This window comes from Paroedura picta, chromosome 10, assembly GCF_049243985.1.
Source record: "Paroedura picta isolate Pp20150507F chromosome 10, Ppicta_v3.0, whole genome shotgun sequence".
NCBI classification, from domain to species: domain Eukaryota; kingdom Metazoa; phylum Chordata; class Lepidosauria; order Squamata; family Gekkonidae; genus Paroedura; species Paroedura picta.
The window spans coordinates 3470859-3494300 of NC_135378.1; the positions used below are offsets into that span (position 1 = coordinate 3470859).

Below are 23442 nucleotides of genomic sequence, written 5' to 3' on the forward strand. Positions count from 1 at the left end.
TCTGGAGGTGACTATCGCATGGATAACTGTGGCCAAGTGGTTGGGGGACAGGTAGGGCGCTAGTAACCGGGCCTGGCGAAGATGGAAAGATGCCTGGCCCGCTAATCTCTTGACCTGCGCCTCCGTAGTCAGGGAGGCGTCGATGGTCACCCCCGAATTCCTGGCTTGGGGCGCAATGGTGAGTTGCACTCCCGCCAAGGTGGGTAAACACGCTTCCTGTTCCAGATCCCTTCTGTTCTGACCGGGCAGTGATATCAGCGCTCTCTCAGCCTCATCCACCCCACAGGGTGCCTGTTGTGGGGAGCGGAAAGGGAAGGCAACTGTAAGCCGCTTTGAGCCTCCTTCGGGTAGGGAAAAGCAGCATATAAGAACCAACTCTTCTTCTTTTTCTTCTTCTTCTTCCCAGTCTTGGAGGGGTTGAGTTTCAGGTGACTCTGCTCGAACCATTCTGTCACTGCTTCCAAACATCTGGCAAATGGTTCCGGGGGAGAGTCTGGGTGGCCATCCATTAGGAGATAGAGATGGGTGTCATCAGTGTACTGATGGCAACCCAGCCCGAAACTCCGCACCGGCTGGGCCAGAGGGCGCATAAAGTTGATGAACAAGGTGGGGGAGAGAACCGCGCTCCGAGGGACCCTGCAAGGGAGTCTATAGGGACGCGAGAACTCTTCCCCCACAGTGACCCTCTGAGTCCGGTCTTGGAGGAAGGAACGTATCCAGCGCAAGGCTGTGCTCCCTATCCCCGTGCCGGCAAGGCGGTGGACCAGGATCTCATGGTCCACAATGTCAAAGTCCACTGACAGTTCCAAGAGGACCAGCACGGCCGAACCGCCTCTATGAGCTAGCAACGGAGATCATCCAGCAGGGCAACCAACACCGTGGCCAGGGCAGAAGCCAGACTGATATGGATTGACTGCCGAAGTTTCTTCCAAGAAAGCCTGCGGGTCCTGCGTTGTTTTTTTCAGGAGAGGGCGAACCACTGCCTCCTTCAGCCTCTCAGGGAACTCCTCAGAACTCAGGGAACAGTTGATAATGTCCCAGAGTTTGCCTCCTATCCCCTGGCCACCTCCTTTGATGAGCCAAGAGGGACAGGGGTCCTGGGGGCAAGTGGTCGCCCTGACCTACCCCAGCAACTTGTCCACTTTGGAGGAAGAGAGCCGCCTGAAGCCATCAAACCTCACTGCCAAAGGCGGCCAACAGGCCTCCAGTTCCTTTACTGTATTAATTGTGGCAGGAAGGGCACGGCTGAGCGACAAGACCTTATCCGCAAAATAGCTCGCTAAGGCCTCACAGCTGAGATCCAATTGGCTAGTATTTTGGCGCCCTTCAAGGGCGGTGAGGGATCTAACTACCCTAAATACTTGGGCCGGGCGAGAGCTTGCGGATCTGATTTCCGTGGCAAAAAACTCTCGTTTGGCCACTTTCACCGCCATCTCATACGCCCTCATAAGCATGCGATGAGATGTTCTTATAGCCTCGTCACGGGTCTTCCGCCACACTCGCTCTAATCATCTCAATTCCCTCTTCTTCTCCCGGAGCACCCCCGTGTACCAGGGGGCCCATTTGAGTCAAGGGCAGAGAAGACATTTAGGGGCGATCTCATCTATGGCGGCCATTAGACAGGACTGCCAGTCCTCCACTAGGGCCGCTAATGAGTCGCCAGGAGGCATCGGGTTCTGCAGAGCATTCCAGAAACCAATTGGATCCATGAGCCTCCGCGGGCGGGCAGAAATACACCCGCAGCCCAACTGGGTAGGGGGTGGTATCCTGATCCAGGCCCGCAGGGCATAGTGGTCTGACCACGGCACAGCCAACGCTGTATCCAGATCCACCTCTATCCCAGCACCAAAAATCAAGTCGAGTGTATAGCCGGCGTGATGGGTGGGCCCAACAACAAATTGTGAAAGCCCTAGTGTCGCCACGGATGACACCAGGTCCCAACCTGAACCTGAAGAGGGCATGGACATTGAAGTCACCCAGGATTAAAAGCCTGGGAAACTGCAATGCCCAGGCAGACGCTGCCTCCATGAGGCGGGGCAGGGCGTCTTGTGGTGCGTTGGGCGGACGGTATGCCAACCAGGCAGCCAAACTCTCAACCGAGTCCCACCCAATACCGACACACTCCACTCCACTAATTTCCAGCACCGGGAGAGCCCTGTAGGAGAAGGTCTCCCGGACCAGAATTGCTACCCCCCTCCCCTTTTGTGGGTCCAGGATTGGTGGAGGATGGAATAAACTGCTGGGGCCAGTTCTCTCAAGGCACCTCCTCTCCATCTCTCAGCCAGGTCTCGCAAGCAAGGTCAGCCTGTGACTCTGCAAAAAAAATGCTGCAGGGTCACGGCCTTGTTCTTAATCAACCTTGCATTGCACAAGACCAATGTTGGACCCTTTCCCTTAGCCTCCACCCTCACATCCCTGGGGATGGGACGAAGGTTAGAAGGGAATCGAGCACACCCAGGGCGCCGGCCGCGTTTTCCCGGCCGGGCCCTACACGGGAAACCAGTGCTCCCTTCTGTTGTCAAACCTCCTCCCCCAGCCATAGCACCCCTGAATTGATTGAAAAGTTTAATGGTTTCTGTTCCATGTATACTTTGTTCTATTTGCATTCTATTTGTGTTTGAACTACATTACTTTATATGTGTTAAGTGTTTGGTTGACATATTGGGAAGCAGCTATTTCCCTCACTCACTTTTAATCTTTCTCTGGAGCTTGGTTTGTAGAGTGTTTATTTAGGCAAATATCTTTCTTTTGTATGGGATTCCCAGACTCTAAGAGTACTAGTTACAACCTGAAGCCATCAAAGTACTAGTTACCACCTATGCTTACATTGCTGAAAAATCCTCTGAAGTGCATCCTGGTATTTTGACACAAATTGCAATTCTTTCCTATGGTTTAGGACAGGGGTAGTCAAAGGATCGCTGCCTTGCCGTGGCAAGGGGGCTTGCGTAGCGAAGTGAAGCTATGAGCTATGCCGTGCAGGGCTACCCAAGACGGTCAGGTCATAACAAAGAGCTCTGACAAAAGGCGATCCACTGGAGAAGGAAATGGAAACCACTCCAGTATCTTTGCTATAAAAACCCAATGGACAAATTCAAAAGACAAAACAATATGACGCCGGAAGATGAGCCCCTCAGGTCAGAAGGTGTCCAATATGCTACTGGGGATGAGCAGACGGCTAGTACGATTAGCTCCAGAATGACTGAAGCGACTGGGCCAAAGCTGAAAGAACGCTCAGTAGTGGAGGTAACTGGAGGTGAAAAGACAGTCCGATGCTGTAAACATTTTTATTCCATAGGAATCTGGAACGTCAGATCCATGAATCAAGGCAAGCTGGACGTGGTTAAACAAGAGATGACACGACTGAACATCATAGGAATCAGTGAACTCAAATGGACAGGAATGGGTGAATTTAATTCAGATGACCATCATGTATGCTACTGTGGACAAGAATCTCGCAGAAGAAATGGAGTAGCCTTCATAATCAATAAGAGAGTAGGAAAAGCAGTCTTCGGATACAATCCCCAAGATGACAGAATGATCTCAGTTCGAATCCAAGGCAAATCATTCAACATCACAGTAGTCCATGTTTATGCCCCAACCACTGCTGCTGAAGAGGATGAAGTTGACCAGTTCTATGAAGCCCTACAACACCTTCTAGAAGCAATGCCAAATAATGATGTGCTTATCCTGGGGCATTGGAATGCTAAAGTAGGAAGCCAAAAGATAACCGGGATAACAGGCAAATTTGGCCTTGGAGTACAAAATGAAGCAGGGCACAGGATGGTAGAATTTTTGTCAAGAGAATTTTTGTCATAGCAAACACTCTTTTCCAACAACCCAGACGGTCAACACAGAAATCAGATTGACTATGTGCTGCAGCCAAAGATGGAAAAGTTCTATACAGTCAGTAAAAACAAGATGAGGAGCTGATTGTGGTTCAGATCATCAGCTTCTTGTTGCAAAATTTAGACTTAAATTGAAGAAAGTAGGGAAAAGCACTAGGCCACTCAGGTATGAACTAAATCATATCCCCGACGAATATACAGTACAGGTGACATATAGATTTAAGGAATTAGATCTGATAGACAGAGTGCCTGAAGAACTATGGACGGAGGTTCGCAACATTGTACAATGGGTAGCAACTAAAACCATCCCAAAGAAAAAGAAATGCAAGAAATCAAAATGGCTGTCAGAGGAAGCTTTACAAATAGCTAAGGAGAGAAGGGAAGTGAAAGACAAGAGAGAAAGAGAAAGATACACCCAACTGAATTCCAGAGAAAAGCTAGAAGAGATAAGAATGCCTTCTTAAATGAATAGTGCAAACAAATAGAGGAAAACAATAGAATGGGGAGGACCAGAGATCTTTTCAAGAAAATTGGAGATATGAAGAGAACGTTTCATGCAAAGATGGGTATGATAAGGGACCAAAATGGTAGAGACCTCCCAGAAGCAGAAGAGATTAAGAAAAGGTGGCAAAATTATACAGAGGAACTATATAAGAGTGAGCTTAACATCTCTGATAACCACGATGGGGTAGTTACTGACCTGGAGCCAGACATCCTGGAATGTGAAGTCAAACGGGCCTTAGGAAGTCTGAGCAACAAAAAAGCTAGTGGTGGTGACAGCATTCCGGTAGAACTATTCAAAATCTTAAAGGATGATGCAGTAAAAGTGCTACACTCAATATGCCAATAAATTTGGAAAACTCAACAATGGCCACAGGATTGGAAAAGGTCAGTTTACATTCCAATCCCAAAGAAGGGCAATGCCAAAGAATGTTCAAACTACCGCACCATTGCACTAATTTCTCATGCTAGCAAAGTTATGCTCAAAATCCTACAAGCTAGTCTCCAGCAATATGTGGACCGAGAACTTCCAGAAGTACAGGCAGGATTTCGAAGAGGCAGAGGAACTAGAGATCACATTGCCAACATACGCTGGATCATGGAGAAAGCTAGGGAGTTCCAGAAGAACATCTACTTCTGTTTCATTGACTATGCTAAAGCCACTGATTGTGTGGAGTACAACAAATTGTGGCAAGTTCTTAAAGAGATGGGAATACCTGAGCATATTATTTGTCTCTTGAGAAACCTATACGGAGGTCAAGAAGCAACAGTGAGAACCGGGCATGGAATCACTAACTGGTTCAAAATTGAGAAAGGAGTTTGACAAGGCTATATACTGTCGCCTTGCCTATTTAACTTGTATGCAGAGCACATCATGAGAAAGGCAGGGTTAGAGGAGTGACAAATTGGGATCAAGAATGCAGGGAGAAATATCAACAACCTCAGATATGCAGATGATACCACTCTAATGGCAGAAAGTGAAGAGGAATTAAGGAGCCTGTTGATGCGGGTGAAGGAGGAGAGTGCAAAAGTTGGCTTGAAACTCAACATCAAGAAAACTAAGATCATGGCATCCGGCCCTCTTAATTCCTGGCAAATAGATGGGGAAGAAATGGAGATAGTGACAGATTTTATTTTCCTGGGCTCCAAGATCACTGCAGATGGGGACTGCAGCAAAGAAATTAAAAGACGCTTGCTCATGGGGAGGAAAGCTATGGCAAATCTAGACAGTATCCTAAAAAGCAGAGACATCACCTTGCCAACAAATGTGCGTTTAATCAAGGCTATGGTATTCCCAGTTGCAATGTGTGGATTGTAAAGTTGGACCATAAGGAAGGCCGAGCGTTAAAGAATTGAGGCTTTTGAACTCTGGTGCTGGAGAAGATTCTTGCGAGACCCTTGGACTGCAAGGCGAACAAACCAGTCAGTCCTAGAAGAGATCATCCCGGACTGCTTGTTACAAGGCTATATCCTGAAGATGAAACTCAAATACTTTGGCCACCTCATGAGAAGGAAGGACTCCTTAGAGAAGAGCCTAATGCTGGGAGCGATTGAGGGCAAAAGAAGAAGGGGACAACAGAGAATGAGGTGGCTGGATGGAGTCACTGAAGCAGTAGGTGCAAACTTTAATGGACTCTGGGGAATGGTAGAGGACAGGAAGGCCTGGAGGATCATTGTCCATGGGGTTGCGATGGGTTGGACACAACTTCGCACCTAACAACAAGTCAAACTGCGGCCCTCCAGATGTCCATCCACTATAATTCCCATAAACCTCTGCCAGCATTTGCATATGAACTTCTGTCAGGGGCTTGTGGGAATTGTAGTTCATGGACAACTGAAGGGCCGCAGTTTGACTACCCCTGGTTTAGGATAAAATTGGTCTTTGAGAGTCTATATTACTTCATGCAAATTGAGGATGAACATTGAAAGTAAATTTGACAACAGTTTAAACAATCCCTGGAATAAGTTGTTCTCTGGTGTTCTTCAATAGAACTGTTTATTTTAGAAACAGGTCTTTAAGTGTAATTATTATACAATCCTTAACACGCCCGCGGCGCCGCGGACTAAATAATTCGTTAAGCCCTCAGGCGGAGGGCTTTGTCCGTGATGAGGAAGGGGCCTAATTGGCCCCTTCCTCCTGACAGACCATCGGCCGGGCCGATTCCTAGGCTGCTGAAGGAAGCAACTGCGAGCCGCGCAGAGCGCGGCTCGCAGTTGCTTCCTTGAGGGCGGCCTGACGCGTCGGGAGGCGCAAAGCGCCTCCGACGCGTCAGGCTGCCGGCAAGGGAGCCCCTGGCAGCCGCGCAGAGCGCGGCTGCCAGGGGTTCCCTGCCCGGCGGGCTGATGCTGCGAGAGGCGCGAAGCGCCTCTCGCAGTGTCAGCCCCCTGACACTGTGGAGCACTGCACCTGTGGAGCACTGCAACCTTGACAGCCTGCCCACCTCAATCCCTGTTTTGTTCAACTGCACCACTCCTTGGGGGTCCAGCAGTGCGCCGCCTCATAGTCCAGAAGTGCGCCACCTCATTCTGTCCCCTCACCGGCCATGAACCTCCACTGTATGACCATAGCCAGCAGGCTGCAGCCCCAATATCAAGGAACCCAGCTCTGCTGGCCAGAGCCTTGTAGAGATACCAGCTAGAGATGGAATGTGAAGGGGGCTGCAGGTACTGCAGCAGCACTAGGGCATCCCCTGTCTGGCTGCCTGCTTAGCAGTCTGTGGTGCTATTTGTTTGCACAGACACACTCCAAGCACTCTCCAACACTCATGTCCAGGACCAGGCAGAGTGGTAGGGGAACAGGGAAGGCCCCCTGGGCTAGCATTTGCAGCTTCTATAAAGCTGAACCGAAGGATGCCAGAGACCTGGGCTGCAGTTGATCTAGGAATCTGTGGCACACAGTTCTGCGGGACGAGGCCCTCCAAGTGCTGGGCTTCAGGGGTTTCGAGGTATATGCCCTTGATGGATCATATACAGCATTGGTCAGTCAACATCTGGAGTTCTCTGTGCAGTTCTGGAGGTCTCACTTCAAAAATGATGTGGACAAAATTGAGAGAGCTCAGAGGAGAGCAATAAGAATGATCCGGGGTCTGGGGACCAAGTCCTATGAGGAAAGGCTGAGGGGTTGGGAATGTTCAGCCTGGAGAAGAGGAGGTGGAGAGGGGACATGATTGCTGTCGTAAAGTATGTGAAAGGTTGTCAGAGGAGGGCAGGGAAAGGTTCCTGTTGGCAGCAGAGCATAGAACCTGCAATAATAGGTTTAAACTATGTGCAGAACAATATTGGCGAGATATCAGGAGAAAAATATTTCAGTCCAAGTACTTCACAGTGGAATCAACTGCTTAAGGAGGTGGTGAGCTCCTCCTTACTGGTTGGACAGATACTTATCCTGGATGCTTCAGGCTGATCCTGCATAGACCATGGGCTGGACTAGATGCCTATATGGCCCATTCCAGTTCTATGCTTCTATGATCCAGCAGGGCTCCTCCTAATTCCTGAGGCAGGAAAGGGAAGTGAGTGGGCTACAGAATACTGCTACCCTTTTGGCAGCCTGGCCAAGCCTTTCCAAGGCAGGCACCTTTCAGCAACAAGGAGGTCCAGCAATCAGCCAGGCATGTGCTCTGCCAGCTGCAGAGCTTGCCCAGGAACATCACCCCTGCCTCCGCATCATCAAATCCTGCCCACCCATCCCACCCTAGGCACCAAACATGCTACGGGCACCACTGCAGCAAGCAGCCCCTCTTCTCCCAGCACTGATTCCAGCTTCATCCTTAGGGTAACAAACCAATAAAATAGCAGCTTGCTAGTCAACTGACTGGTGCTCTCACCAGCTCAAAGCCTAAAAAAGCCTTTGTGTGCTACCATTTCAGGCACGATCAAGTCCCATGCATGCCGTGATTTTTAGTAGAGGATTTTTGCTTTTGCCTTTAAGACAGCAGGCTGTTCTCCCCCTACATCTCCCAACTAATTTGTCCTCCAAGCCAAGATACTGATTCAAAGATCCTTTTATATAAACGGGAATGCTGGAAGAGAAGGGAGCATGTGAAGGGTGGGCGCTACTCAAACAAGAGCTATTGCATGCTCAATCCATGACTATCCCAGAAAGACGAAAACACTCCAAGGGCTCTAAGAAGCCTATTTGGATGAACAGAGAACTTCAAGAGGAACTAAGAAAGAAAAGGAAAATGTTCAGGAAATGGAGGGAAGGACAGAGCTCTAAAGAAGAGTACCTACAGGTTACTAGGCACTGTAGATCAATCATCAGATAGGCCAAAGCTGAGAGTGAGCTAAGATTGGCCAGGGAAGCCAATTGTAACAAGAAAAGATTTTTCAGTTATGTGAGGAGCAAACGTAAAGTAAAGGAGGCAATAGGCCCGCTGTTGGGTGCGGATGGACAAACTCTAACGGAGGATGCAGAGAAAGCAGAAAGGCTCAACGCCTATTTTACATCTGTTTTTCCCACAGGTCAAACGGTTTAGGCACATCTAGAGATGGCAGTAGCCAAGAGATAGTGTCTGGGTGGCAGGTTGACATGGACAGAGAGGTTGTTGAGAGGCATTTAGCTGCACTGGATGAGTTCAAATCCCCTGGGCCGGATGAAATGCACCCGAGAGTGCTCAAAGAACTTTCCGGAGAACTTGCAGAACCCTTGTCCATCATCTTCGGGACCTCTTTAAGGATTGGCGATGTCCCAGAGGACTGGAAGAGAGCAAACATTATTCCGATCTTCAAAAAAGGGAGGAAGGATGACCAGGGAAACTACAGACCAGTGAGTCTGACCTCTGTCGTGGGGAAGATAATGGAGCAGATATTAAAGGGAGCGATCTGCAAACATCTGGAGGACAATTTGGTGATCCAAGGAAGTCAGCATGGATTTGTCTCCAACAGGTACAACCTGGTTTCCTTTTTTGACCAAGTGACAGGTTTGCTGGATCGTTGATGTCGTTTACTTCGATTTTAGTAAAGCTTTTGATAAGGTTCCCCATGATGTTCTGAATTAAAGGACTGCAATCTGGATTTTCAGATAGTTAGATGGATAGGGAATTGGTTAGAGAACCGCACTCAAAGAGTTGTTGTCAATGGTGTCTCATCAGACTGGAGGGAGGTGAGTAGCGAGGTACCTCAGGGCTCGGTGCTCAGTCCGGTACTTTTAAACATATTTATTAATGATCAAGATGAGTGGGTGGAGGGACTACTCATCAAGTTAGCAGATGACACCAAATTGGGAGGACTGGCAAATACTCCAGAAGATAGAGACCAGAGTTCAACGAGATCGGAACACAATGGAAAAATGGGCAAATGAGAACAAGATGCAATTTAATAAAGATAAGTGTAAGGTTCTGCATTTGGGTCAGAAAAATGAAAAGCATACCTACTGGATGGGGGATACGCTTCTAGGTAACACTGTGTGTGAACAAAACCTTGGGGTACTTGTGGATTGTAAACTAAACATGAGCAGGCAGTGTGATGCAGCGGTAAAAAAGGCAAATGCCATTTTGGGCTGTATCAACAGGGGCATCACATCAAAATCACAAGTTGTCATAGTCCCATTTTATATGGCACTGGTCAGACCATACCTGGAGTACTGTGTGCAGTTCTGGAGGCCTCACTTCAAGAAGGATGTAGATAAAATTGAAAGGGTACAGAGGAGAGCGACGAGGATGATCTGGGGCCAAGGAACCAAGCCCCATGAAGATAGGTTGAGGGACTTGGGAATGTTCAGCCTGGAGAAAAGGAGGTTGAGAGGGGACATGATAGCCCTCTTTAAGTGTTTGAAAGGTTGTCACTTGGAGGAGGGCAGGATGCTGTTTCCGTTGGCTGCAGAGGCAAGTAATGGGTTTAAACTACAAGTACAACAATATAGGCTAGATATCTGGAAAAAAATTTCAAAGTCAGAGTAGTTCAGCAGTGTAATAGGCTGCCTAAGGAGGTGGTGAGCTCCACCTCACTGGCAGTCTTCAAGCAAAGGTTGGATACACACTTTTCTTGGATGCTTTAGGATGCTTTGGGCTGATCCTGCGTTGAGCAGGGGGTTGGACTAGATGGTCTCTATACCCCCTTCCAACTCTATGATTCTATGATTCTAAACAGAAAGTAGTTGGATTTATGCTTCAGTGCAATAGAAAACACAAATATAGCACACACAGTGAGTAAGAAATAGAAGTTTCCAATCAAATGCAAGCTGTTCTTAATGTCTGAGCAATAATGAAACAAACATGAAAGAGGAACCATTGTTACAGACAGGCATGTGGAGGGCCGCATGTTTTCCACTATGAAGCTGTGGAGCAAGCCTGGAGCGTGGAAAGTATGAACTTCACATCACCAACATAATCCCAGCCTTGAGAGATTCTCTTCCATCCCAGATACTTTTATCCCTGCTTCTTGCATCCAAGATTCCATGATGGCAGAAAACTGACAGCTCCTGCTAACATCTAAAAAACCAGCTTAAGAAGCCCACTAAATTTGGATAAATGGGCCACAACTCAAAAATAATAACACAAACAACAAAAAGACCAAAACAAATCTTCAAAACCAAGCTAAGAAGCAAAACCAGAAATGAATCAAACTCCCCAAAGCGACAAAACAAGGAAGAAAAAACAAGTGACAAAACAAAGAAAGACTCAGAGGGGGAAAAATCCAACGAAAACAAAACAGAAAACAAGATTATGGAACTAAAGAAGGGAAACTGATTGACCCACCTACCACCGTGGCCTCCAGCCAGCAACACTGCAAAAAAAAAAAAAATCTCCATGGCTTTGCACTAATTGGGAGTCCAACCCAACCCCCACACTTGTAACCACTGACTCAGGAAAGTAACCCCCAGAGCAAATGGGCAGCCATCAGAATAACGACCGCAAACACTCCCACCCCCACCAACCATCTACCAAACTGCTGCCAACCTGCCACCTGATAATCAGAAGAGGCCCAGGAAGAGAAAACCAGGGGCTAGAAGGGGAGCAGTGACCAGACTTCACCACCCCCTAAGCCACCCAGACCTTTGGGCCAGGACACAGAAGCCATTGGCTAGATTGCCACCACCGAGGCCACCTGCACCATGAGCCAGACACAGAGAGCATGGAGCGAGCCCAGCCTCGGACCTGCCCAAGGGAGTCCAGGGGAGGGAAGAAAATCCGAAAAAACGAAGGCACACCAAACAATGAAAAACCACAGGGAGCTGGGGGGAGGGAGGAGGAAAAGACCAAGGAAAAGGTGAGGAGGGAGGAAAGAAATGGTTGCCTTATAAGCACTGGCCCCTGGTTGTTTCTCTATCGTCCATCAGTTGCAAACCATGGGGTGGGGGGGAGTGCAATTCTAACATGGAAGGATTACTCTTTCAGAGCCCTTCCGGCACCGTCAGTCCCAGGTGTTGGCCTCAAGTGGGACGCAGATGAAAGTTTCCTTGATTGCTTAAGTAAAAAACCTGCTGTAAATGCAGTGGGCACTAGTGGGGAGGTGAGGGGGGGGGCGTGGTGGGCATGCAGGGAGTCCTGCTCCATGAGGCGCGGAGCACCTCCCCTCCTTACTCATTACCATGGCTGCCAACTCACTGCCACCTGTCGGTCCGTCACCTGTCCACAGTGGTGCCCAGAGCTTCCCTGCCACTGTTCCTGCTGCCTCTCCACAGCCTCCTGGCTGCCGCCACTGCGCCTGCTGCCTCCCCGCCGTCCCCTTGCCTGCTGCCTGCCCAGCAGTGGACTGGGCAGGCCTTGACGCCTGGCGGAGACTGTGTGGCTGCAAAGCCGTGCATGCGCCTTGCAGCTGAATGTTGGGGGCGGCCATAGCCATAGCAGGAAAAGCAGCCACTCCTGGTTTCCACCATCATTGGGCAAGACGCTGGTCCCAACATCCTCTACCAGAGTGCTTTCCTGCAGGAGGAAATTTAAACCCAGTATATTTTTGTTAAGATTGAAAATTTGTGTGCAAACCGAGAGGGTCCCTCAAGATTTCAAAAGAAATTGCTTCAGTATTCATGTGGCCCTGATCTGTGGGTTTCATGTCAGTATGTGGGGGGCACACTGTACCGATAGTATACTGATGATCACACTTAGCCGCTGATAGCCAAAGAGGTCCCAAGAAGGAGGGGCTGGGGCTCAGTGAGAGAGCACCTGCCAGGATGACCGGCAGACAACTGACCTCTGCAAGCAGAGGCTCCCTGAGGCAGGTGGCTGTGCGGTCCCAGGTCTGTTTCTGCACATGGACAACATGGTGCTCTCAAGGAAGGCATTTCTTCTTCTTCTTACTATTATTATTATTATTATCATCATTAGTGATTAGCGATGACGTGCTCCAAAGCTAGCCGCTGTATTAAAACAAAGGGATCCCTGCCAAGTGGGGGAAGGTGGGAGAAACACGTGGCTGGAGGAAAGGTGCAGCTCAGGCCTATATTAAGTGAGGAGGAAGTGGGCCAATCTCAGAGGTTGAGGTCTTTGTTGCTGAAGAGGAAAGAATGGGCTGAAGGGACCAGGTCTGAAGAGGGCAGCTGCGGGGCGGGGGGGGGGGGGCGGCGGAGGGATCCCGAGAGGCCCGAGAGGCCCGGGGGGGGGGGGGGCGGGCGGGCAGCCCAGCCCAGCCCAGCCCAGCCCAGCCCAGCCCAGCCCAGCCCAGCCCAGCCCAGCCCAGCCCAGCCCCGCACGACGGCCGCGCGGCAGCGGGCATGGCCCTGGGCGGACGCCCCCGCCGGCCTCCTGGGCTCCAGAGCCGCGCAGCCACCCACCTGGCCTGGCGCCGGGGCCGGGGCCGCGCCCTCCTGCCGCCCACCCGCACCGACTCCGCGCCGCCGCCTAAGCCGCAGGGAGGCGCGCCGCTCGTCCCCGCCGGCCCAGCCCCGGCAGACAGGCAGGCAGGCAGGCAGGCAGGCAGCAGGCGCTCCTCTCGCGGCTCCGCTCCCCCCCCCCCCCCCGGCGCGCCTGAGGCGACGGGGCAGCGCCGGCCCTGCCCCCTGCCCCCCGCCCCCTCCCTGAGGGCGGCCACCTGCGCGCGCACTCCCTCCCTCCCTCCCTCCCTCCTCGGCGGCGCCGCCTTTCCCGCTCCCGTGCGGCCTGCGCAGCTCTCTCGAGCGGGGAGGGGCGGGGGGCGGCGGGCTGTGCCCGGCAAGGCCCCTGCAGAGTGGCCTGGAAGCGCAGGCCCCGCCGGAGCCCCGGAAACGCCGTCGGGGAGGCGGCCGGCTGGGCCCTCGAGCCCTCTCAGTCCCCGCGTGAAACCCGCCGCCCGCATCAGCGCCTCAGCTGCTTGCCTGCTGGCTCCGCGCTTCAGGCCTGGCCTCCCCGGCAGGGAGCAGACGGGGGAAGTCACCTGGAAGCCGAGTCCCCCCCCCCCTACTGAGAGAGTTGCAGGGTTGGGATCCATGCCTTGGGACCATCAAGCGTCATGTCTGCGACATTGCCCCTCTTGTTATACCCTTAGGAGGGAGTTGGGTTTCCAAATTGGGAACCTGCTAATAGACCCTGGCCCTAAAGTTGTCTGGAATGACATAGCCTTTCCTTTAGAGCAGGGGTAGTCAACCTGTGGTCCTCCAGATGTTCATGGACTATAATTCCCATGAGTCCCTGACAGCAAACGCTGGTAGGGGCTTATGGGAATTGTAGTCCACGAGCATCTGGAGGACCACAGGTTGACTACCTCTGCTTTAGAAGGTCTGGTGAAACTGACAAATTACCTTGCACTTCCTTATGCTGTTTAAATAAAACCGCATTCCGGAGTGCATTTCATATCTATGTATATGGCTTCTTTACTGCCTCAGATGATCAGTCTGGGGGAAAAAGGGGAAAGTTATTTATCCTGACTAATATGAAATCTGGATACTACCTTGGATTAAAAAAAACAAAAACTGGGTCTTAGTATGGCCCTCTGGTCATGAAATTTTATAAATGGGTAATCAGTTCTCAGAGCCACAACTTCTCCTCCCTTCCTTGCAGATTAAATTACTAGGAAGGAAACTTTGAAAGAGAGATGCTTCAGAGAGCAAGTAGCCAATGGCTCAGAGGGAGTTTGCATTAGGCAAGTCAAAACTAAAGACAGAGAATACTGTGGCACAATGAGAGCCTTGGGCAGGATGTTGTTTAAACAGATTTCAGTAAGGATTTTGATAAGGTTCCCCATGATGTTCTGAGGGGTAAACCGGAGGACTGTAGACTGGGTTTTCAGATGGTTAGGTGGATAGGGAACTGGCTAGAAAACCGCACCCAAAGAGAGGTTATCAAATGTTATTTTATCAGAGTGGAGGAAGGTAAACAGAATGCCACAGGGTCTGGTATTTTTCAATATTCTTACCAGTGATCTTGATGAGGGGCTAGGGGGACTCCTCATTAAATTTCCATATGACATCAAATTGGGAGGAGTAGTGAACAACCCAGAAGATAGAGCTAGAGATCAACAAGATCTGAACATACTGAGAAAGTGGGGAGATGAGAACAAGATGCAATTCAATAAGGAGAAGTGCAGAGGTCTGCAGCTGGGCCCCACAAATGAGAAGCATGCACACTGGATGAGAGATTCTTGTGGACCTTCCTTGCATACCCAAGGAAATTCCTGATCGCCATTGTGGGATGGTAGGTGAATTTCCACCAGGTCAGGCTGGATTCTGGAGATTCTGGGGGTCGCTTGGACATGAAATTGGGATCACTGTGGGTGGGCAGGTAGTTTTGCGTTCCTGCATTGTGCAGGGGTAGTACTAGATGACCCTGGAGGTACCTCCCAACTGATTCCATGATTCTATGATATACTTCTGGGTAGCAGTGTGTGTGAATGTGACCTTGGGGTACTTGTGGACTGTAAGCTAAATATGAGCAAACCATGTGATGTGGTAAAGAAGGTGAATGCAGTCTTGGCCTGTATCAACAGAGGTATGACATCAAAATTGCAAGATGTCATAGTCAAACTGTATACCACATTGGTCAGCCCCCACCTGGAGTGCTGTGTGCAGTTCTGGGGGCCTCACTTCCAAAAGGATGTGGACAAAATTGAGAGGGCTCAGAGGAGAGCAATGAGAATGATTTTGTGCCAGAAGACCAAGCCCTGGAGCAGAGGAGTTTGAGAGAGGACATGATTGCTGTCTTTAAGTATCTGAAACGTGGTCACTTGGAGGAAGGCAGGGGTAGTCAAAGGTTCCTGTTGGCAGCAAAGGATAGGACCTGCAGTAATGGGTTTAAACTGCATGGAGAACGATATTGGTTAAATATTGGGGGGGGGGATTTCACAGTAGGTCCAATATCCGAGGGAACAGATAACTATACCTTTGGATCTCTGCAGGAAGACTTGGAACCTAATCTGCCTTGGCCAGAAAGGCATACTCACTATGCAAAGGGAGTCACATGTGACTACTTTGGCCATAACCCTCCCTTTCGGGCAGTAGAGGGAAGGTATAGTATAGAGTCTGGTTCCAGGTTAACTGGAAGAGAATTTCCCAGGGAATACGGGGCTGTACCCTCTCTGAAACAGAAAAGGGGAGCTTTGGAATTGTATCCTGTGGCAAAAGGGTTGAAAGGGCTGCTGGAGGCCAAATATCAGCATTCCTGGAAGAATGGTTGGGTAGGAAGGACCAGACTTGGCCCTTGAGTTAGTTCTACAATGGTTTTGTTGAGGAGGCTGGGAGGAAGATCTTTGTTGATGGTAGGGGTGATGGAAGCTCTAGTCAAGAGGCTGGAACTTTTAATGGTATCTAGGCCTCTATGTAGGAGCCTGTGATGGAATTGTTCTAGAAAGAGCAAGCTGTTTGCTGGTTTTCTTGATTTGTTGGAAGAGATCATCCATCTCTGATTAGAAGAATCTTCTACTCAAGTGTCCATTTCAGGGTGAAGAGTGGGTGATCTTAACCAAGCATGTCTTCTCAGAATTATAGTTGATGCCATTGTGCACACCAAAACATTGGCTGCATGCTTGCCTGCATTCAATTATCGCTTTGGGCTTCCTCTTGGATGGCCTTCGCAAAGGACTTCTTTTCATCATATGTAAATAGGGAGTGATTTTTTCCCATAGGAAAAGTTGGTATGCTGACATAATAGTCTGGTAAGTTAGAAATTCTGAGGTTTAATGATGATACATAAACTTTGCGACTTAAAGCAACAGCCTTTCCCCCTTCTTTGGCAGTTTTAAGGGAATGGGAACCAGCTGTCTGTTTGGTCTGCATCTCCTGTATTATTTAAGAGGATGGAATGTAAAGAGGAAGTAACAGGACACATACTGAATCCTACACATATTTTCTGCCTTTCATAGAATCATAGAATCATAGAGTTGGAAGGGGCCATACAGGCCATCTAGTCCAACCCCCTGCTCAACGCAGGATCAGCCCAGAGCATCCTAAAGCATCCAAGAAAAGTGTGTATCCAACCTTTGCTTGAAGACTGCCAGTGAGGGGGAGCTCACCACCTCCTTAGGCAGCCTATTCCACTGCTGAACTACTCTGACTGTGAAAAATGTCTTCCTGATATCTAGCCTATATCGTTGTACTTGTAGTTTAAACCCATTACTGTGCGTTTTTTCCTATGCAGCCAATGGGAACAGCACCCTGCCCTCCTCCAAGTGACAACCTTTCAAACACTTAAAGAGGGCTATCATGTCCCCTCTCAACCTCCTTTTCTCCAGGCTGAACATTCCCAAGTGCCTCAACCTATCTTCATAGGGCTTGGTCCCTTGGCCCCAGATCATCCTCGTCTCTCTCCTCTGTACCCTTTCAATTTTATCTAGGTCCTTCTTGAAATGAGGCCTCCAGAACTGCACACAGTACTCCAGGTGTGGTCTGACCAGTGCCGTATACAATGGGACTATGACATCTTGTGATTTTGATGTGATGTCCCTGTTAATACAGCCCAAAATGGCATTTGCCTTTTTTTCCGCTGCATCACACTACCTGCTGATGTTTAGTTTACAATCCACAAGTACCCCAAGGTCTCATTCACACACAGTGATACCTAGAAGCGTATCCCCCATCCAGTAGACATGCTTTTCATTTTTCTGACCCAGATGCAGAACTTTACACTTATCTTTATTAAATTGCATCTTGTTCTCATTTGCCCATTTTTCCTTTGTGTTCAGATCTTGTTGAACTCTGTCTCTATCTTTTGGAGTATTTCCCAGTCCTCCCAATTTAGTGTCATCTGCAAACTTGATGAGTAGTCCCTCCACCCCCTCATCTAGATCATTAATAAATATGCTAAAAAGTACCGGGCTGAGCACCGAGCCCTGAGGTACCCCGCTACTCACCTCCCTCCAGTCTGATGAAACTCCATTGACAACAACTCTTTGAGTGTGGTTCTCTAGCCAATTCCTATCCACCTAACTATATGAAAATCCAATTTGCAGTCCTTCAATTTATCCATCAGAACATCATGGGGAACCTTATCAAAAGCTTTACTAAAATCCAAGTAAACGACATCAACCGAATTTCCATGATCCAACAAACCTGTCACTTGGTTAAAAAAGAAAACTAGGTTGGTCTGGCTGGACCTGTTGGAGACAAATCCATGCTGACTTCCTTGGATCACCAAATTGTCCTCCAGATGTTTGCAGATCGCTCCCTTTAATATCTGTTCCATTATCTTCCCCACGACAGAGATCAGACTCACTGGTCTGTAGTTTCCCGGGTCATCCTTCCTCCCTTTTTTGAAGATCGGAATAACGTTTGCTCTCTTACAGTCCACCGGGACATCTCCAGTCCTTAAAGAGGTCCTGAAGATGATGGACAAGGGTTCTGCAAGTTCTCCGGAAAGTTCTTTGAGCACTTTCGGATGCATTTCATCCGGCCCAGGGGATTTGAACTCATCCAGTGCAGCTAAATGCCTCTCGACAACCTCTCTGTCCATGTCAACCTGCCACCAGACTCTATCCCTTGGCTACAGCCAACTCTAGTTGTGCCTAAACCCTTTGACCTGAGGGAAAAAACAGATGTAAAATAGGTGCTGAGCCTTTCTGCTTTCTCTGCATCCTCCGTTAGAGTTTGTCCATCCGCACCCAACAGTGGCCTATCGCCTCCTTTACTTTACGTTTGCTCCTCACATAACTGAAAAATCTTTTCTTCTTACAGTGGCCCATCTTATAGAATCATAGAATCATAGAGTTGGAAGGGGCCATACAGGTCATCTAGTCCAACCCTCTGCTCAACGCAGGATTAGCCCTAAGCATCCAAGAAAAGTGTATATCCAACCTTTGCTTGAAGACTGCCAATGAGGGGGAGCTTACCACCTCCTTAGGCAGCCTATTCCACTGCTGAACTACTCTGACTGTGAATTTTTTTTTCCTGATATCTAGCCTATATCGTTGTACGTGAAGTTTAAACCCATTACTGCGTGTCCTCTCCTCTGCAGCCAACAGAAACAGCATCCTGCCCTCCTCCACATGACAACCTTTCAAATACTTAGAGAGGGCTATCATGTCCCCTCTCAACCTCCTTTTCTCCAGGCTGAACATTCCCAAGTCCCTCAACCTATCTTCATAGGGCTTGGTCCCTTGGCCCCAGATCATCTTCGTCGCTCTCCTCTGTACCCTTTCAATTTTATCTACGTCCTTCTTGAAGTGAGGCCTCCAGAACTGCACACAGTACTCCAGGTGTGGTCTGACCAGTGCCGTATACAATGGGACTATGACATCTTGTGATTTTGATGTGATGCCCCTGTTGATACAGCCCAAAATGGCATTTGCCTTTTTTACCGCTGCATCACACTGCCTGCTCATGTTTAGTTTACAATTCACAAGTACCCCAAGGTCTCGTTCACACTCAGTGTTACCTAGAAGCGTATCCCCCATCCAGTAGGCATGCTGTTCATTTTTCTTAGCTCACTCTCAGCTTTGGTTTTTCTGATGATTGATCTACAATGCCTAATAACCTGTAGGTAGTCTTCCTTAGACCTCTGTCCTTCCCTCCATTTCCTGAACATTTCCCTTTTCTTTCTTAGTTCCTCTTGAAGTTCTCTGTTCATCCAAATATGCTTCTTAGAGCTCCTACAGTGTGTTCATGTGGTGGCAGGGATGGAAGCTGGCTTTTCACAAATAGCTTTTGTCATTTCAAGAATTCCTTCCAAAAAAGGAAAGTCTCTGGAGACTTAGAGAAGACAAAGTGTCTTGTCATGGTTTAGCCTCTGTATCTGTGACCTGGATCTCCAAAGGTTGTGCCATCTAGACACCTAAATTTATTTAGTCATTGTCTAGGCCACCTTTCACATTATTAAAACCAGAGCAATTAAATCAGTATGAACATTTAAAACTCTAGGTAAAACAAAACCAGATGTTTGCAATAAATGTGTTATAAACTGTAAACCAGGGGTAGTCAAACTGCGGCCCTCCAGATGTTCATGGACTACAATTCCCATGAGCCCCTGCCAGCATTTGCTGGCAGGGGCTCATGGGAATTGTAGTCCATGGATATCTGGAGGGCCGCAGTTTGACTACCCCTGCTGTAAACATTTTGGTTGTGGAAGATCTAAGCCAAGTTGCAGAATCCAGCACTGGGGAAAACCACAAGTAAGTACAAAAGATTAGATTTCCCCCACATATTGAAGGGCATGACATGAAAGAAGTGTGCAGAATTATAAACGCTGTTAGAATTCGGTAAAGGGAAATTGTTCTCCCTCACTCATAGGATACATTTTCTTACCACAACTTGGTAAATTTGGTTCTTAACACCTACTACAATTTAGATGGAAATTAAATGAAATATTACAAAACGAAGGTTGCTGGGAACTGTAAATAATTAAGCCAGTTATCTGAAATTAATTTAAACCGAGGTATTTGAGAATGGATCCAGATGCGAGGAAAGCCTTGCTGTGATGAGTTGTGCTTAGGGAAGGAGAGGGTATGTGTGTGTGTGTATTTGGGGTGGGAGTGTCTGGTCATTTCAGAAACCAGAGAAACTAGAAAACGTGAAGGAGCATGTTTTCCTGAGAATGTTCCTGTCTTCTGCAAAAGAAAGCAGATAAACAATGTTCACCAAAGCACAGTGTGATAACAACGATGTTCATCTTCCGTCTTGCCGTGCAGTCCCACATTGGGACTGCGCACGCGCAGGCCTGCTGCTCGGAACTTCCCTAGCCAAAAGTCTCCAAAGAGGGCGCACCGCAACTGCGCATGCGTAGGGTTTCCCGCACACCAGTCACAAGGACACGGGGTGGAGCGCCCACCCTCCTCAGTTCTCTTTTTGCCGCCGCGATTAGTGGATGTCTCTTGCTAGTCTCCTCACTTTTCTTACTGCGTCAGTTAGTTTTTTCTTGAGAATGTCTTCTAAGGCTATTTTTAAGAAATGCGGCCAATGCGCTGTGAAGATGCCAGTGACGGATGAGCATGACCGCTGCCTTATTTGCTTGTTTGAGAGCCACTCCGTACCTTCATTTGCTATTTGCCAGAAGTTTACCCCAAAGGCTTGCTCTGATAGAGCCACAAGGTTAAAGGCGGCGCTTTGGGAGAAGGCCCTTTTGGCAGACCCTCCTGTGCGGACTCAGTCTGAGCCGACCCTCTCCCTCTTTCCCTGCACTGTATACTTATATCAAACCCTTCACCGCCCCCCCACCCTTTCCATGAAATAAATAAAATTATATATTTTAAAAAATTCAGCCAGACACGGTGTGGTCTCTGCACATCATTTAGTGTGTGTGTGTGGGGGGGGGGCATTAACTGAGGGCCAGCCTGGGAGCTGTACAAACAGATTCCAGACAGCCTCTGTTTGAAGCAGCAAGGGGTAGGACGTCTGGATAGGGACTCATCCCCATCGATTCCCACCCTCCAAAAATAAAATGCATCTCGGACTATCAGCATCGGTGACTATCAGCACACAGGCTGTGCATCAGGAGCAGAGGCCTGGTACAGTATTCTACAGACCCTGTTCAAGTGCCAACCATGGGACATTCTGACCGCTTTTCGCCCTATGTGCTTCTGCTGGGAGACTTTTCTTGTAAATATGTACAAGAACCCACCCTGCAGGGTTAGTTTTTTAGCATCAAAGATCCAAGAATAATCTGCTTATTTTAATCATGCTATGATGCTTTGAAATTAACAAGGATAAAAAATACAGACAATGCTTAAGCATCAACCATGGGACATTCTGATCAGTTTTTCCCCTATGTGCTTGTGCTGGGAGACTCTTCTTGTAAACCCGTATAAGAGCCTGCCCTGTTGGGCTGGTTTTTAGCTTCAAAGATCCAAAATTAATCTATTTAAATTAAACCATAACTCAAGCTACAGCAAGACAGAATTGCACTCCCTGCCATTTCAGAGGAGGAGGGGCCATCCAGATCACGTGTTCAGGCCCTTACACCCTCCTCCTCTGGTCTCTCATTGGTCAGAAAATACTGCTCTCTCATTGGTCAGGGCACCAGAAAGAAAGAAGGGTATGCCCCTAATACTACTGGCTTATTAGAATTATCTACATGTTCTTTAAAGTAATCTAGCCTAATTTTCCTGAACAAAAATTGCATCTTTGCCATTAATTGAAATTTATTGACAGGTGGGGTGGGAACAAATGATAATCCATTACTTAATACTGAAAGTTCTATTGGTTTAAATCTGGCCTTAGATAAATTTACTACATGTTGGTTCTGAGAGATCTCTTCCCATTGCTGGATGTGGGTGCCTGACCTCATTGGCCTGTCCTGCTCTTAAAAATCACTTTTCCCTTTAACTCTTGAATTGTGGGAGCCATTAGTTAGTGTCTCTGGCAAAGTGCAGGATGTTTCATCAGCTGTAGTTGTTTTGTCTAGATCTGAGCTAAAATTCAATGTGGTGTTGAATGACACTGGTTTCTTATTTTCAGTATTCTTGAATAGGCTTGTCTGCCTGTTCATTGCTCCAGGATGTTAAGCATTTTTAAAAAGACATTCCTGTCCCTTGGAACAAGGGAGAGCGAGGTGGGTGCGAGGGTGGGACGAGGCAGGCGTCTTTAACACGTTTTAACCTCCATAACTTCCCTCCGCTGGTTGCCTGCTGGTTGCTTTCCATTAGCTAGTGCTAATCCTACTTTTTGGGACTCACCATCTAGTGCTTTAAAATGGAGATGTAGCCAGCTGGTTACTGCCCAGACGCTGCATGTTGGCGATGTCATATGGAAGGGCTGGAATATAACGACTACCTAAGATAAGCATTTCACTACATTTAAAGGGTGCGGAAATGCCCGTACTTTTCCTCAGTCTTCTCTTGCAAAGGAAATTGAGGTCATTGTGGCAAAATCATACCACGTGATGAGGGATGGGAGTTGCAGCCTAGGGTCACTGCTGGAGCAATCCACAAACACCTAGTTTCTTTAAATGAAACAAAGTCTTCTGGGCCAGATGAACTGCATCCAAGAGTACTAAAAGAACTTGCAGCTGATATCTCTGAACCTCTGTCCATTATTTTTTGACAATTCTTGGGGAACTGGTGAGGTGCCAGAAGATTAGAGGCGGGCAAATGTTATTCTCATCTTCAAATCTGGGGGGAAAGGAGGATCCGGGTAAATACCCACCTGTTAGCTTGACGTCTAATAACTGGCAAAATTTTAGAACAAAGAATCCGTCAGTCAGTCCTTTAGTAGCTAGAGTGGACGTCAGCACGGCTTTCTTAAGAACAAGTCATGTCATATTAACCTTATCTATTTTTGGGAAACTTACTACTTTGCTGGATCAGGGGAATGCTACGGAGATAGTTTATCTGGATTTTAGTAAAGCTTTTGATAAAGTTCTACATTATATTCTTGTGTATAAATTGGTGAATATGGTATGGATCCTGTTAGGTGATTCAATAACTGGTTGACAGATTGCACCCAAAGTGTGCCTGTTAATGGTTTATCATACTCTTGGAGAGGAGGGAAGAGTGGAGTGCCTTAGGGATCTGTCCTGGGGCCTGTGTTGTTCAACATATTTATAAATGATTTGGAATTGGATGAGGGATTAGAGGGGATACTTAAATTAAATTTGCAGATGATACTAAACTGGGAAGGGTAGCAAGCACAGCAGAAGACAGAATCAGAATACAGGATGATATGGACATGCTGGAAATCTGGGCTAAAATGAATTTCAATAGTGATAGATGCAGGACAAGAAAGTTCTGCATTTAGGTAGGTAAAATTGAATGCATCATTATAGGATGGAGGAGACTTGTCTTGGCAGTAGTATGTGCAAAAATGATCTGGGGGTCTTAATAGACC

General features: G+C 48.2%; 1 protein-coding gene across 9 annotated transcripts in view; it reads right to left on the minus strand.

Annotated features, from left to right (window-relative positions):
• The window catches only part of SH3BP2 (SH3 domain binding protein 2), a 78355-nt gene extending 65147 nt beyond the window's left edge, over positions 1-13208 (minus strand). For 2 of the 9 annotated variants that reach the window (XR_013225140.1, XM_077302022.1), the window contains exon 1: positions 12477-12819. Coding sequence is in view for 6 of the 9 variants with exons in the window: in XM_077302022.1 (XP_077158137.1) it covers positions 12477-12607 (131 nt within the window). In the remaining 3 variants the exon portion in view is untranslated. The other 7 variants (XM_077302024.1, XM_077302028.1, XM_077302025.1 and 4 more) reach the window with 6 other exon arrangements.
• Positions 13209-23442: the final 10234 nt, after the last annotated feature.